This window comes from Arvicola amphibius, chromosome 6, assembly GCF_903992535.2.
Source record: "Arvicola amphibius chromosome 6, mArvAmp1.2, whole genome shotgun sequence".
NCBI lineage: Eukaryota > Metazoa > Chordata > Mammalia > Rodentia > Cricetidae > Arvicola > Arvicola amphibius.
Genome location: NC_052052.2, coordinates 63797620 through 63814186, shown reverse-complemented (window position 1 = coordinate 63814186; position 16567 = coordinate 63797620). Strand labels below are relative to the sequence as shown.

Genomic DNA, 16567 nt, shown 5'->3' with positions numbered 1-16567 from the left:
TAAGGGTGAAAGCACATACAGCAGCACCGCCATTACCTGCTTGGTGGAGAAGACAGCGACCTCTGCAGGTTCACACCAGAATTCATGTCATGATAGTATGGCTGGCTGGGGATTTCTCCGATTGGGAAGTTGACTCCAGTTCCCTGGGTTATGGGTGCTGAGGAATAAATTTTTTAAAAGAAATGTTGTAAGTGCTATTCATGATTATCTCTGTTCAGACATAAAATCACTATTTTTTTTCATGGCTCTGGGCAAGAGCTCTCCTTATCTGCAGATGCACTATTCCTTGTATGCGGCAGGCAAATTCCAAAATCCTCTAGTCAAGTTTGGGTAATTCTGCACATTCACACTAGATCCCTGGCTACCACTTCCCCTCCTCACACTACCCAATCTTCATTTACTCCCTCATATTAGAAATCACTACATCATCTGTCATTCCCCAGGTTATAGATGTAGGCAGAGCAGAACAAATGATTCCTATTACCTAAAACCAAACGAGATGCATGTATTGAACTAAACCATATATATATATATATATATATATATATATATATATGAATTCCATAAACAAAGATTCAAGACATCCTATATTAGTTCTAACAGCAGCATTAGAATGAAATAAAAATCATGATGGTTACAAGTTCTGGTGGCATGCACCTGTAATCCCAACACTAGGGAGGCTAAGGCAGGAGAATAGAGATGTCAAGGTGAAACTGAACTATGAAGCAAGTCTGAGGCCAGTCTGATAATGCAGTGAGACCCTGTCTCAAACAAAACAAAATAAAACCACAATGGTGCATAATTTGATTTAAGCAAATCTAGAGTTAGGGCAGGGATAAGTAAAACTTATGAAAATGAAATAAAACTCAAAGTGTTTTGCAAATTCACCTTTAGGAAGGTTTTATAAATGACTGTCCATTGTATCTTCACCCATAGGCTGGAGTCTAAAAATAATAAGACTTTCCGTCCAAACCCTCTGCCACTTATACAAAATGTGCCTCAGCCGGGCAGTGGTGGCGCACGCCTTTAATCCCAACACTCAGGAGGCAGAGGCAGGCGGATCTCTGAGTTCGAGGCCAGCCTGGTCTACAAGAGTTACTTCCAGGACAGGCTCTAGAAACTACAGGGAAACCCTGTCTCAAAAAACCCCCCCAAAAAATGTGCCTCATCTTGCACACAATAAGACAGAAACTTAGCAATAAGGTTATTTGGAGATAAAAGAAGTCGTGGTAGCCGGGTGCACGCCTTTAATCCCAGCACTCGGGAGGCAGAGGCAGGTTCAATAGCATACAGTGCAGTACAGAGAGCAAACAAAACACTTGTGCAAACATAAAAATACCCCAGCAGTGTAGACAGCAGGAAATCTGCCCCAGTGCGTAGCATGATAATCACAATCTGTAGGTTTTGCAGGAAGAAAGGAAGCAGTGACTTGAATGGTCAAAAATAAAAATCTATGAAAAAAAGCCATATCTGTAGTGGGCTTTGGAGAAGGAACAAGGCACCAGAGGAAGATTTGCCCAAACTGCCATGGCTGTAGCAGTAAAGTCAAGAATAGAGACAACATACAAAGTGAAGAACTAGGCGACCAGTTTCAAGGGGCAGTGTGTGCGGCCAGCTGAACCCTTCAGTAGCTCCATTCAGAGTGTGCTGGGGACTCGGCGATAGATTTCTCAAGCCCTTGAAATCCACTCAGACACATAATCCACTAGGCCCCAGCCTCTCCTATCTGCCCGTAGCTGAGTGTGGGCCTACAAAGGGTGGTTAATTTTGAAGACTGTCTCCTCACCCAGAGCTTTTCATAACATTAAAGTGCATGTCTATCCATTTGGTTGGATATTAATACCTGTCAGGCCAAGACTAATGTCAAATGTTCTTAGGAAGGTATGATTATTAAAAGGTGTGTACTTCACTGCAGAGAATTAACCACGGACTGTAGAGAGATCTCTCTGCTGAAATACAGCAAATCTATACCCGCAGGAAGAGTCTCAGCTCCAGACTGCCAGAGCCCCTGCCTTCTGCTAAGTGGGTAATTGTTCTGGTTAAATTAGTCCATATATTTAAACCCTCTTTATACAGAAAATATTTTTATGCTGAGTGTAATTGTTATTTGAATTATTTAGACAGCTACGGCTCTGATGTTTGGCTGTGGCCTAAAATATGCCAGAGGTTTCAAAAGGTGGAATTTCTTACGTCCCAGTAACCACATGCGTTAGAATTTATACGTAGATCCTTGGTCTATGTGACCTGAGAAGCAGCTATGTGTTTGAAGTGGATAGATGACTGTCTCTGAGAACGTGAACAATCTGCCTGCCTCCGACAATAGAGATGTATCAAATTCAGACTGTTCAGACTGGGATTACTCCCTCCTGTGGAGACGCGGGTATGACCTGTGTCACTAGACTTGTGGTCACATTCTTGCCTACTCTAGTAATCTGTCAGAAGAGACAAGTACATAAGTCTCCAGGATGACTCTGTGTGTATCACTCTCCGCTAAACATGCTTTTTGTTGTGGCCACCTCAGAAACCCGGGTTATTTCACAATATATGGCTAAAATGACTAGAATTTTATATGTCGTAACTTTTTGAAACATTTTTGTGAAGGTATTGTGATTGTATGGTACTTGGGCGAGTTTCTTCCTATTGCATATAGATAGCTTAATATTCACTACAGTGTGTATGGCCAGAAGCATGCTGCGGATAGTGTGCAGTAAATGGCAATTTAAAAAAATCCTTCAGGATCAGGCATGATGATGCATGTCTTTGACCACTCAGGAGGCAGAGGCAGGTGGGTCTTTATAAACTCAAGGATAGCCTGGTCTACAGAGCGAGTCCAGGCTAGACAGGGATAGGTGGTGGGGCCCAGACTAAACCCTCAAAAGCTTAGTGTGTGTTCTGAGAGTGAATGGGAGGTTGCTGAAAAGAAAGTCAATTAATAGTAAATATGACCAAAACCGTCAAAGAGCACACAACTTCCTGAGAGACACAAGAGCACTGGATAAGAGCAAGTCCGCCAGATCTCTGTGCAACTAAGCCTCTGGAACAGCCCACCGCCGATGCAAACACGGCTCTTAGCACTTCTTCTGGACAGAGCTCTAAGAAAGCCAATGTCTGCAAAAGCACACTGGAAGTGCTGATGCCCTCCGAGAAGCCTGGCACCTAAGAACCTTGGCTACTGAAGGTTCTTAGACGCCAGAAGCTGTCCTTAACCAACTGGAGAAAAAGAATATAATTCAACAGAGTCATCACTATCCTGAAACTGAATGGCTTCATTAGCTAAAGTCAACACGTACATCAGAAGGTCACATGACAGTAAATGCTAGAGGCTGGAACCAGGGGCAGGTCCTGAGTCAAGAAGCCAGAACCTGTGACACACGACAGAAGGCTTGTGCAGAAAGCTTGACTTAACAAACTCCTACTTCATAAACAATGAGGTTCAACTGTGTAAACAAGGTTGTAGCACGAATATATTAAAACGCTTAGGAGAATAGGGCTTGCAAGCATCTCAGAGACATCTATTTACATATGGAGGAGAAAGTAAATGTTTGCTGAATAAATTAACTGAGGAATGAATATGGATAATTAATGTACTAATTACAAATCAGTAATGTTTGTTATGACACATAACTTAAAAACCTCTAAGAAGTGACAGTATGAATTAAGAATGAACGAAACATGTTAAAATTTACCTTGTTTCTGAAATATTATGAGAAGGCACTTTTAATTTACATTTTATGTTTGAAATTTCAAATTTTCAAGATATCATTTTGAGCCCTTGAAGTTCCCAAAGTGGCTCGCCTTTGACAGTACTTGGCACGGTGTTATATACAATGGGGTGCTATGTGAATCTTTTCTGAAGGATGGCTCTACTGGCCTTCTCATGGGAAGGTACAAAATCCATTACGGAGCTTCTAAAATGGTGCAAGTTGAAAAAATAGTTTCCTATGCCCCATATCTTCGTGACTCAGCCTCACTGGGGAACAACTTCAAATACCCTGTTTCTTGGGGGCAAGGGTTACTTGAAAATCATATGTGGCCCCGGATGACAGACTAGACCATCAGGAGCCTCCTACACAGCAGATATCCACACCAGTGCTGCGGGGATATACAGCCATCTCTGACGCTGCTCCCAAGTTAATGAACCCTTGACACCTTTATCCACTCTGAATTCTAGCAGGAAATACAAGGTACATAAGGTCTTGAGTTTTCCTGTGTCCTTCTCTGATAAACAAAATTTTTTTGGTTTGTTTTTGTTCTGGAACGTTCAGAAATCTGGGAAACTATGGTTCAAAAGACAGTTATTTGGAAGCTTGAAGAGACAGTTCCCAGACAGGGCTCTGCAGCTCCTTGCTTAGTCTGACCCTTTTGGCTCACTATCTCTGTCTCCACAGTTGGTTATGGCCCTCATTCAGAAACTCTGGAGTCACAGAAATGAAAAGGCAGTGTTGGTATTGTTTGTTTGAGTTTTGCTTGTTTTGAGACAAGGCCTTGCTATACACCCCTGGCTGGTCTGGAATTAGCTATGTAGCCCAGTTGGCCTTAGACTTGTTGCAATCCTCCTGCCTCTGCCTCTGGAGTGCCGGGATTACAGATGTGTGCCCATGAGGACTGGTGATGAACACAGACAAGGACTGGAGTGCCACCTGACCATCGAAGTGACAGCAGTTCCTTACTATACCACTGTCTATCAAGACATGAAGTAGAAGCACGGCCCTCAAAGTGACGTGAACAATCCAAATCTGAGATGGGGTCGGGAAGAAAGCAGCTCCCTCCTTACACGCCAGAGTGCAGTAATAGTGGCACCTTGGATGGGTTTACTCACACTAGCAACCGAACAAGAGTTGGTTAATCAGAGCTTCCCCCTGGCTTAAGGGGCCCGCCAGGTGAGTTTACCCTAGGAAAACCCAATCCAGCCGGCCGAGCACAGTACCTCAGGTGAGGTGGCTGGGGTAGACAATTGAACATTGTTTGGGACAACAATGCTTTCTATCTATATCCGAGTACAATCTGCAAAGTTAATTTCTGCATCCCTTCACACAGGGCATGTGAACGTGTATATCCTGCATATCTCCAACCCCCACCACAGCATCATAACTGAAAAAGCACTTATCTACAGGAAACCGATGTGGGCTATCATAACAACACCGAGTACATTTAATTAATCACGCTTCCTTTGATATAAATGCCCATCTATGGTCACAGAGAGAACTGAACTGAATGAATACCAATATGATGACCAAGAAGAACAGCCTAAACATTAGTGTTATACCACAGAAAGCTTTGATGAATGGAATGAAACTATTTTACAAAATTAAATAAAATGCTCACTTGTTTCATTAGGAAATTTAAGATTACTTTAAATCTTGAATTTTAAACTTAAATACTTCAGTGTAGTTACTTTTTGCATTGTATTTAAGATTTAAAATACACAAGATTTTAATCATTCTGTGTACTGTGCAGTAAGAAAACAGTTTACTTACTTCTGGATACCCTCACAAGCTCTGATACATTGAAGACTCCAGATTTTACAAAACTGTCCTCGAGGTATCCTGAAAACAAACATCAAAGGAAGACATCAGCAGAAGCAGGGAGCAAAAGCGCCAGTTAAATTCTAGAATTCATTCACTTTCAGACAAGAACAGCAGGGACGCCTATTCTAAAGACAAGTATGAGCAGAACCTGAATATAAACTGACTCTGCTTTTCAAAGGTAAGAAGTATAAAAAGGCATAAATAGCCTGTGGAATTTCCCATCAATTTTCCAAGTTTATAATTGGTGGGATCATATTTGCCACGGTGGTCACATGGAGTTAGAAAAGGTTGGGACACACTCTGACTACATCTCAATCTGCAACACCTGGAAGGCCACCTTCGAAAAGGGGGAGGGTAGAAAGAGAAAGGAAAACTACAACCACAATTAGCACCTTGTTGGAAATGCTTCAAAGACCTCTCAAAACCACCATTCTCTCACAAGTCCTTCCGGGGTCACAGAAAAGTGAGCCATCGCTCCCAGAGTTGCCAGCCTTGCTCCGGTGTCTCTCAGCAGAAAAGCAAAACCTAGGACACAGTAAATCCTTCTACGCACCAACCTCAATCGGTTTTCTTTGTCCATTTTTAATGCCTTCCTTACTTTTCCTACCCCTGGATCCCCTACCCACGTTTTCTTTCAAGAACTAGATGTCTGTTCATCAGATGGCAGTGAATCCAGGCCTTCGGGGTCCACATACAAGTGCAGGGCCCGCAGTGGTCAAGGTCCCCAGTTCAGGACCCTGAGGAAACCCTAGCCTGTTTGGCTGCTCATCTCGCAGTGTCCAGAAGTTTTAAAATTCTTATTTCTATCAAGAGTACAATCATGGAAAGCACAAAAGTCTGAAATACTCACAGAGGAAATACCCCAGAGTCTCAGAACCTGTGACGAGATAGGAGTTAAAACACAACTTCATAGCTGACCAAGGGTCATATTCAGTACCGAGAGAGGATGCGGAACTATCAATTCAGAGATGTGGGAGGCAAATCCCAGCCACAGTTTGCCCGTTATGGGATGTTGGCTATGTAAGTGTATCTTATTTTGTTTCAGGGCCCTTGCCTATAAATGAGAGATACAAAAATTCATAGAGTTACTATCTACTTCACAGAGTTATTATCCATTCAAGTTAAGGTAAAACATTAAACTCAGGGTAGAAGCATACAGAGTGGGGAAAACCAATAATCCCAGCACATTGGAGGCAGAAACAGAACAGAAATGGATACCCTGTGAGCTGTGACACAGGGAGACCCTGCCCCACAACAATGCCAAACGCTAGCTGCATGTGAGCACGACATTAACATCCAGCATAGCCAAACCCTGAGCTCCCGTGGAACTGTGCACAAAGTGCCTTGAATCATGTAAGTTGCAAAACTTTTCTTAGAAAATTTAGCCACCCAGAGTGCCTAAAAGGTAAAATTGCTGCACTGGCACCAGTGGTGTGAGAAGCCACGCGTGTAGGAGCATGGCTTCACACTCAACGTGTTCACCCTTTAGAAAGAACAGAGAAGAAGTACAAGGTCTCATTTGATGATAAAGCCTAAGTCTCAAATTTAGTCACTACTCTGAAAATACATACATGCATACATAAATACAGGCATGTGTACACACACGCATATATTTCTATGAGAATAATAAAATGCCCCTAGCTGATGCAATTCTATTGTAGGAAACTGCCTGAGCAATGAGTTCTTCACTAGGCTGAATTCGTTTCAGAGATTATTGAGAAGTGACTGTGCAACCAGTACTCTCAAAGTCGTTAAAAGTCATAAATGCAAAAAAAATGACAATTGATTCCATTTTCCTAGATGGAAATGAAGGTGTTTTAATGTTCTAGGACCCTGTGGGTTTCGCTGTTTTGTTGGCTTAAAGAGCAGCTTATTAAACTTTATTTTATGGACAGCAAAGGTATTTAATATGTCAAGCAGACACTTATCAGTTATTCAGCATCTCTGGAGCCCGTACACTGTTTTACTCTGCAGGTCGGGGCTACAAGGCCCCCTCTCTGCACATGCTGCCTTCAACACTCAAGGTCCCACTGAATAGCTGAGAAACCGCCGCCCACCCACCCTGTTTCCTCTGACTCTCTCTGACCAAGCTAACCCCTATCCTCTGTGCTCACATCACACTTACTTAGTCCCAATTTTACATTTCACACATTCAGATTTTCCAAGATATTCATTTTCAAGTATTAAATTCTTCATTGGATTATCAGTCCCTTTATTTAGGGGAGTAACTAGGTTTTGTTTTACACCCTATCTCCCTCAGCAACTGAATCATTGCCTATAGAGAGAGTAACACAGTACATTATTTTAAAATTCAGCTTTTAAAACCAAGATCATAAATTAACAGCTTAGTAATCTTATAACAAGATCTCTATAGCTGGCATAAAATCGATGGATAATTGCACTGGCTACATCACTCCCTTGAACATGTTTGGGTCCCAAAACATCTATAAATGTGGCCCAATACATTTACAGATGACATGTTACAATGTCAAAAGTTTAGACTCCGGGTACAATATGAAAAGTAACAATTAGGATCAGATTATTAATCCTGGTTCTGTTGTATTTTAATGTGTAATGGTGGGCATACAGTAAAAATTAATAGCCAAAAATTCAAATAGGAACATAAAAATGCTTGCAAAATAAATTTATGTGACAAGTCTACTTAGCTGGCTCAGTAGGTAGTGTCACTTGTCCCCAAGCCTGACAACCTGAGTCTCATCCCCAGGTCCCACACAGTGGAAGCAGAGAACTAAGTAGTCCTCTAACCTTGATAGGTACGTGTGTATGCACGCGCACACATGTGCATGTTTACACACACACACACAAATAATTTAAAAGTGATGAATGAGTAAGAGAATACGAGTTTTACAGTATATTTACAAGAATTATATCATGTGTAATACATAATATCTCAAAATATAGGTATCATCTTAGGTTGATTCCATCATACCATGAGTAGTTAAGGCTTCTTAGTCACATGGATTAGGACAGGTGGCATAGGGACACTCTGAGCTTAATCACAAGGGAGGGATGAACTACCTCAATTCCAATTTAAGTAGGAAAATAGGCGTTCAAACACAAAATGATGATGATTCCACAGTGATAAGTGAATAGAAAATAAAATCTATAAGGAAAAATGAAAGTTTTTTTAGCAAAACTATGAAAAATAATGGAAATATATCAGAATCCAGTTGATAAAATGTAACCCCACAGCACCCACTGGGCTCTACTCACAGAGAGATCTCTATGGGCATGTTCATAGAGATACAAGTGAAGGGAACATGGCCATAATAATGCCTACTGACAATAAGCCAAATGCTTGGTGGTGGGTGGAAAGCAGGTGATGGGTAGCTGGGTTTTGTGGTGGCACTTTCTGTGTCTTTGCACATAGCACAACTTTTGCGATGGACAGGAGTCACCTAACACAGGCACAGAAAAAAAATGAATGACATAGCTCTTGGACGACTAATAGTACTTGCTCAAGTAGGCAGAGGACAAATATTTGGGCAAATAGTTGGGAAGGATCTTTCTCACAGTGGGTCCAGAATCTTGCAATAATACAGTTGGAGATTCAGCAAAACACCATGGTACTGCTGAGGCCATAAAGCCCATTGTAGCCTCCAGGCTATGCAGACTTACAGAAGCACAGTTTCCCATGTTACACAGTCCACTGTAAATCTCAACAGCTAATGCAAAGGCTAGATATCTTGAAGTAATTTGGAGAGATTCAGAGTAAACTCATTTCATGTACCAAAGGAAATGTGCCCGTCTTTGAGGCAGAGCAGCTGCTTAATGGTTATAGAGCAATATTACACAACAGCACAAGCCAGGAGAAAAGAGGAACTCCACATTTGTGTAATGCTGTATTTACATACATCTATGCTCTTTAAGAAGAAAAAATTGAGTGGGAAATAAAGAGCTCCACAAACAGAAAAGTCTCAAAGGCAATATCAAATTATATTATTTTACTTCTTTTTTATTTTTCTCTAACAAAGCAACAGTAAATCACTACTCAGAAGTTAATACAGTGTTTAACCTCCTTTACAAACAATAACAGAAGGGACACAATGGCATATCTGTTAATATCTCAAATTATAATCAGCACCATTTAAATGTTAAGCAACATTTACATAGAAAATCCAAGGGAAGAATGATAACACTCATTTTTATGGTCTACTGTGTTCTATTCTTGAAATTAAAAAAAAAAGCCCCAGGGAAAGCAGTTATTAAATTCATGAGAGCTGGCTTCAAGTATCTGAAGGACTGTTAACGTAGATGGGAGATTAGACTTCTGAGTAAATCCAGGAGCTGTTTCTTGGCTCCATAAACAAACAGATCCTCCCACCCAATGAGAAAAGTCCTAAAAAGCAATGAGACTGCAGTGTCAATACTAACCAGCAGATGCCCAATGACTATACTAAAAACCTTCAAAACCACACTGCAGCAAGAGCCATGACTTAGTATTGCCACCATTTAAGGGATGAGGAACTTTCTCTATCCAGAGATGGAAAGTTTCCTGCTATAGCTGAACACCACTACTGGACATGAGGATTCTCACTTTGGGTTAAAAACAAAAGCAAACAAACAAAAACTTAACAAAAGGCCCTCAGATTCCACTTTCTTCTGTGTTAATTCCCCTGTGTTACTTGCCTTGCACTGTTCTTTCAGAGAAGGAATGATGGCACAAGACACCTACCAGTTACACCTAGCCTGCTACACCTAGTCAGCTACACCTACCAGCTACACCTAGCCAGCTACACCTAACCAGTTACACCTACACACCCACCAGCTACACCTAGCCAGTTACACCTACCAGCTACACCTGCAGCTATACCTACTAGCTACACCTAGCCAGTTATACCTACCAGCTACACCTAATCAACTATATCTACCAGCTACACCTGCTAGCTCACCTACCAGCTACACCTAGCCATTTACACCTTCCAGCTACACCTCGCCTTTGATTCCAATAGTTTGCTTCTGTCACCAGAACGAGATGACTAAACTCTCTATTTATGGGTGCCAGGGGGATATGGGGAAATTATCCCACACTAGCTCTTAGTCAGTCTCGTGACATCACAGACCACAACTAAGCCACTGCTACTTTTCTGGTAGGGACGTTACATACACAGCTCCATTTCAGCCTCCCGGGGTGGACCAGATCCATGGTTGAAGCCAGAAAATGGATAATAAGTCTCTGCATGGACACTCAGTCTCAATCTACAGCCATGAAAAGATTCTAACATCTAGAATAGATGAAATTTTAGTCTCTGATAACAACATTTAAGTGACCAATAGTGTCAGGAAACGCCCGGCACTTCCAGACAGAGCGGGATATGCATTTTTATATATCTTTAGCATTTCCTTCCAGTTCTTAAAACTTTTTCCTGCATGTCTAATACATATAATTATGTGGCTTTATAAACTTGAAACAAATTTATTTAAACAAATCCATATGCTGATATTTTCCATTCGATGTCCTGTCTTCCCCTGCTTCAGAGGCATGGTTTCTATGACGGCACTGCATATTTGATATGACTGTTTGGCATTTTAGGTTATTTCCCATTTTTAACAAACACTATAAACAGCCCTGTCATTAAGATCTTCATACACAAATCTCTGTCAGCAATTCTTATGATTTCCTTCGGCTGGAGTTCTCAGAAGCAGGATTACTAGGTCAAAGAACATGCGTGCTCCCAGAGCTCTTGGTCAAAACCGTCCAGCTGCTGGCTATGAAGGCTTCTCCCACTTAGATTCCCGGGGCTGAGCTGAAAGGCTGCCACTTAGCAGCTGGTGAGACACACAAGGAACGGCTTGACTCTAACTGTGGCAGTTGATCTGAGCAAGACGTCACAGCAGGAATACTGTAATTTCCATTTACCTCATTAAAATAAAATTAGATTTTTCTCCATATATATATATATATTATCTCTTTGTCAAGAACTTTGAAAAATAGAGCTTTTGGGAAAAAGAAACATAAGATAAACACTGAGAGAACGTAAAAGAGTGGTATGCTAGCAGAAAAACTTAACACTGAACACTACTTCTAGGTTCTCACATTTAAGGACAGTTTATGAATACTTTTCTCATTTGGAAAAAAATATTCTTTATTTTCCCAACTTTAAATTTTTCGCTGATGATAATGGCTTTTGACTATTATGAAATCCTTGTAAGAGAGCCATTTCTCCCTTATACCATTCGCTGGAGCTTTATGGTACTGGAGTCAAGATCCATGTTCATCATGGAAGACAGTTCTTTCACTGACTGATAAACCAATTCCCCCCTGAGCTTTCTGTGCATGCTTGGAAAAGCACTGTAGCAGCTTCGTTCTTGGGGAACTCTCATGCCAGAGTGATGGGAACGCATCACAAAATGGAGCAGAAGACAGACAAAAGCATAGCTTTGTAGACTTTCTTAGAAGTTTCAGGGAAACTCGCTGATGAAATCATCTAGCCTATCTCTGTTTCTCAGACAACGCTGTATGGTTCGTGAGTATTGACTTGCTTCCTACTTCTGAGATAATTTTTATGTTCAAACTATATATGATATAGTCATATCTTTTTCTTCTCAACTAATTTGAATTTCCCACAGCTAATGCTGGAAATGGTGATTATTAAATGGAACTATAAGTCACTACAGAGATGCCTCATCGCATTTAAATTGAATCTCAGTCTAGAGCCAAGATTCATATCCTAACAGTCTGATATTTAAATTTTTTTGGTACTGGAGAATCAAACCCAGGGCTCTGTGCATACAACAAAAGTCATGTCCCCAAACTGTTAATATTAATTCAGAATTGAGTTTATCCTTTATTATCAATTCCAAGTACCCAGTAGTGATCGAATCAGGGAGTCAGAACTTAAATGCACAATTTGAGACTCAGTCCAGGAAAATCTTCACTGTTTGAAACAGGTGTTTGATAGTGACTAATATGCGACCTGATTTGTATGTATCACACTGTATGTGCACCCTTTCTCTGGTCTATACATGCGGAAGACATGTCTCCCTCTAAAGCCCTAGAACCTAGCTCAGCAGTGCTCTGGTCACTTATAAGAAATGCCACAGCAGCTTCCCCATACTCCACACTCCTCTTCTCTGAACACGGAGGAAACTCAGGAGATGGCTCAGTATGCACTTCCCATACATCCTGAACCCCAGAACCCATAGAAAGGAAGAAAGGAAGGGAGGGAGGGAAGAAAGGAAGGGAGGGAGGGAAGGAGGAAGAAAAGGAGGGAGGGAGGCAGGGAGGGAGGGAGAGAACGATTCCCAAAAGTCGTTCTCTGACCTCCATGTGTGCACTATTTATCACAGATATATATACACACAATAATAGCAATAAATATTTAAATTATAAAATGAACAGAAAAAAGAAGAGGAATATGACTGAGGTATTAAAATTAAAGAAATGGCATGCTAATACTTATAAGTATAAAGCAAAACAGAAGGCATAAAATTATTAATAAATATAAGTAATTCACAAACTCCACATGAACATAACAATACTTGAAGAGCTACATAAAGCAAGTACTAAACTACAGAAACTGGAGAAAAGTATAATCAGCAGAAGCATCAGAAACCATGAGAATTTTAGTACAGCTCTTCCAGAAATTAGCATATCTATTCATCAGACTGTATCATGCAAATATATGCAAATTTTCTATATTGCAATACCCATGGAGCTTTAAAACAAATCGATCATGCCCTCAACTCCAGAGGTAACTTTAGCAAATCCTTAAAAGTAGAGGATTCTTTGGGTCATATTGTTTTATCTTTGAGAAATAAAATTGATAATAAAGAAATGAGTAAATGTTCTAAAATGCCTTGGAATTAAGCAAATAAACAGCAGACTACAGAGAAAACCAAAAGAGAAACTGCAAATATGGAGGGAGCAAGAAAGAGGGGGAAAAAGAACAGAAACAATTCTCTACCAACAAAACATAGACAGCAAATCAGTCTAAGGAAAACAACTGTAATGGAACTAAATGGCACTTCTGTTCCTACTGAACTCGTGGGAAAAGATACAAAGACAAGGGTGAGGACAATTCCACCCGTGCCCAGAACCACTGTTCAGAGTGAGCTTTGACGCTCAGCAGGACTGATCCTCCACCATCCACACGCTGGCGGTACTGATGATCAGGCTGCTAGCCATAAAGAGCAGATAATTTTAAAATAATGAAATTACAGATAAAAGCTGAAATGTACAGATGTAAATAAAAGCGAGAGAGGCAGGATGAGGTGGTTCAGTGGTGAAGAGGACTATTTTGTTCTACCCAATTTTATTCCCAGTGCCCACATGGTACCTCAAGGCTGTCTGTAACTCCAGTTCCAGGGAATCCAAAGCCTTCCTCGGGTAACAGACATGCACGTGATATATAGACATGCATGATGTCTATACACATACACATAAGAAAGTTTTTAAGAAAAGAGAGAAATGATTAATAAATGATAGATAAACAAGAATTTCTTGAAAAGAACAGAGAACCTTTTTTGCAAGCCTGCCTAAGAAACAGCAAGAAAACACACAGATCAGCAAGGAGACAGAGCCATGGAAACCAAATGCAGTGGAAGGAGTGGCAGAGGACGGCGCATAAAACTGACCACAGCTTTGAAAACTCAAATGAGCAATTACTTGGGAAAATAAAAGTAACCAAAATTGCAAAGATCTGGAAACCCTGAAATAGACCAATTATCCTAGTACAGAGTTTCCCAAAATTTGCTCAACACTGTAATCACCTGGGGATCTTAAAAACCAATGAATGTTTGGATCCCAACCTCAATTATTCTGACTTAATTCCTTTGGGCTGAGACCTGGACAGGAGAGGGTGTTAAATTCCCCACAAGAAATTCAAATGTGTAGCAGTTTAGGAACTGCTATGTTAGCAATGATCCAAACAGCAGCCGAAAGCAAAGCGCCGGTGCATACTGGAGCTGACACCACTGCGGGATGCAGGCTCCACTCTGGCCTAGGAATTAGGATCTGCGGGCGACTCACATGAACTTCCGAACAGAACAGACAGGTGACTGAACAACCATCTTAAGTAATAACAGGTCCAGAAGGGTGCACAGCTGGACGGAGCTTTCAGGTCCTCTATGCTATCCCAGGCCTCAGGAAAGGCTGACAAATGTCCCAAAGACTAATTAAAGTCTCATGATTCTTTTAGGTCCCTAGATGTTTCACCCTTTCAATAACCTTGAGCAAATAACCAATAAAGAAGCTTCAGCTCTCAAGTGCAACCTCTTGAACTCTATGTAGAGCATCCTCAACTGGATATAGTGGCACTATCCACAGGACAAGCGCAACACTGCCATTAAGGCCCATGACTGAGTACAGTCCATTATCAGAAAACTCATCCCTGTGGTAAGGGATAAACACTCCCGTGACCACAACAAGATCCTGACACTTCACTTCACAGCAGAAAGCTGGGTGACTGAATCTCCAATCTAAGCAAAAACAATGATCAAAGCAAACAATAAAGACTAGCAAAATCCACCAGCAAATTACTCTAAAGAGAGACAGCAAGTCTGCCATTCCTTGTTTGGGAACTTCCCCGTGGCCTCCTCCTATTTTAGTTCTTAAAAATGCAATCTGGAGATTAGCCAACTGTAAAAAGACAAAGACTATAGGACTTCACATATATGACTTACACAGAGCAGCTAGACTGATAAACAAAACAGAGCAGTTGAGGGGGGCTGGGGAGGGACCAGTGGGGAGCTGTTTAAAGGATTGAGGTTAGATCTGTGAATCGACAAAGTTCTTTTTTTTTTCTCTTTTTTTTTCTTTTTTGTTCCCTCCCCACACCCAGGGAATAGGCTCGAAGAGAGTTCTTCCTAGGAAAGGCTGTGACTGGGCAAAACACAGACTAGGCAGGAAGGAGAGGACTAGCTAACATATCCCGATGCTAATCCACAGAAGGAACAAACTCTAGAAGGCCAGCACAGAGTTGATGGCTGCTGTCCTTAAGAATGCTTACAAGATGACGAGAAAAGATATTTCACTACTAAATTGGATACTTGAAAATAATTAGGATGGAATACTTTATGTTCTGTATATTTTTGCCATAACTTTAAATACATAACTTGGAATATGTAACCACAATATGATTATGTTCGGAAGTAATCTTCACATTGGTATTTATGCTAGTAACATTGTTTACAACAATTACTGAATCCGACTCTCCTTGCAATCAACCCCATGGCTAATCTTTATATTTGAATATATAGGAATTCAAAATTTTTGAGTTGTCTCTGCTTCTTCCCTGATCTCGCTCTCTTTTTCTAAAATTTTGAGTTATTGTTAGTTAGAATGGGTTTTCAGGGGGAAAAATCAGAACAAAAATAGATAATATTTTTTGAAGCCACAATTAAAGAAGAATTCATATCTGTTGCCTTTGAATGCAAAACTTCAATGGAAAAGTTTTCTCTCATAATTTTAAATGTCTCCTAACTATCTTCTAGCATTACATGTTAGAAAACAGAAATATACAGATAACTTCTTATTCATCTATGATGATCAAAAGATTCTCTGCTTCAGCTTTGAAATATAAATATTTCCACTGAATATATTTAGTTGCTGATCTCTTTCAATGACTGTGCACTGAATATAGTTAGCTTTTTTGATCCACATATTTAGATCATTTTAGCTGATACAAATTTTCTTCATTTATCATCAATCCTATTTTGCTTCTAAATGTTCCAATTTTTCTACAAAGGTGACACAAATTTGCATAGAACTTTCTCATCTTCTATCATCAATTACTTAAACTTTTTCCCCCTCTGCTTTTAAGAGCAAATAACTTGAGTTTGTTCTCTGGGTCAATAATTATTTCCACAGGCTGGAGTCTTACTTCTATGTTATAGATTATAATAGTGTGAAAACAACTTCTTTTACTATTTTTTTCCATCTTACATGGTTCCATGTTTATACATACTGTATTTTTGGTTCATTTATCATGCAAATCCTTCCTTCTGAATAAACCATTTTTTTTCTTTTCTCCTAGTTCCTTATATTCAAAGGGATACTTTTATAGATGGTACTAATA

At 40.4% G+C, this 16567-nt stretch overlaps 1 protein-coding gene across 6 annotated transcripts in view; it reads right to left on the bottom strand.

The window, feature by feature from the left end:
• Positions 1-16567, bottom strand: part of Nfib (nuclear factor I B) — a 218088-nt gene that overhangs the window by 64798 nt on the left and 136723 nt on the right. For all 6 annotated transcript variants that reach the window (XM_038334155.2, XM_038334156.2, XM_038334157.2 and 3 more), the window contains exons 4-5: positions 5478-5546; positions 37-157 (exon numbers count right to left, since the gene is read on the bottom strand). In XM_038334155.2, coding sequence (XP_038190083.1) covers positions 37-157; positions 5478-5546 — 190 coding nt within the window. The remainder of the gene's footprint in view (positions 1-36; positions 158-5477; positions 5547-16567) is intronic.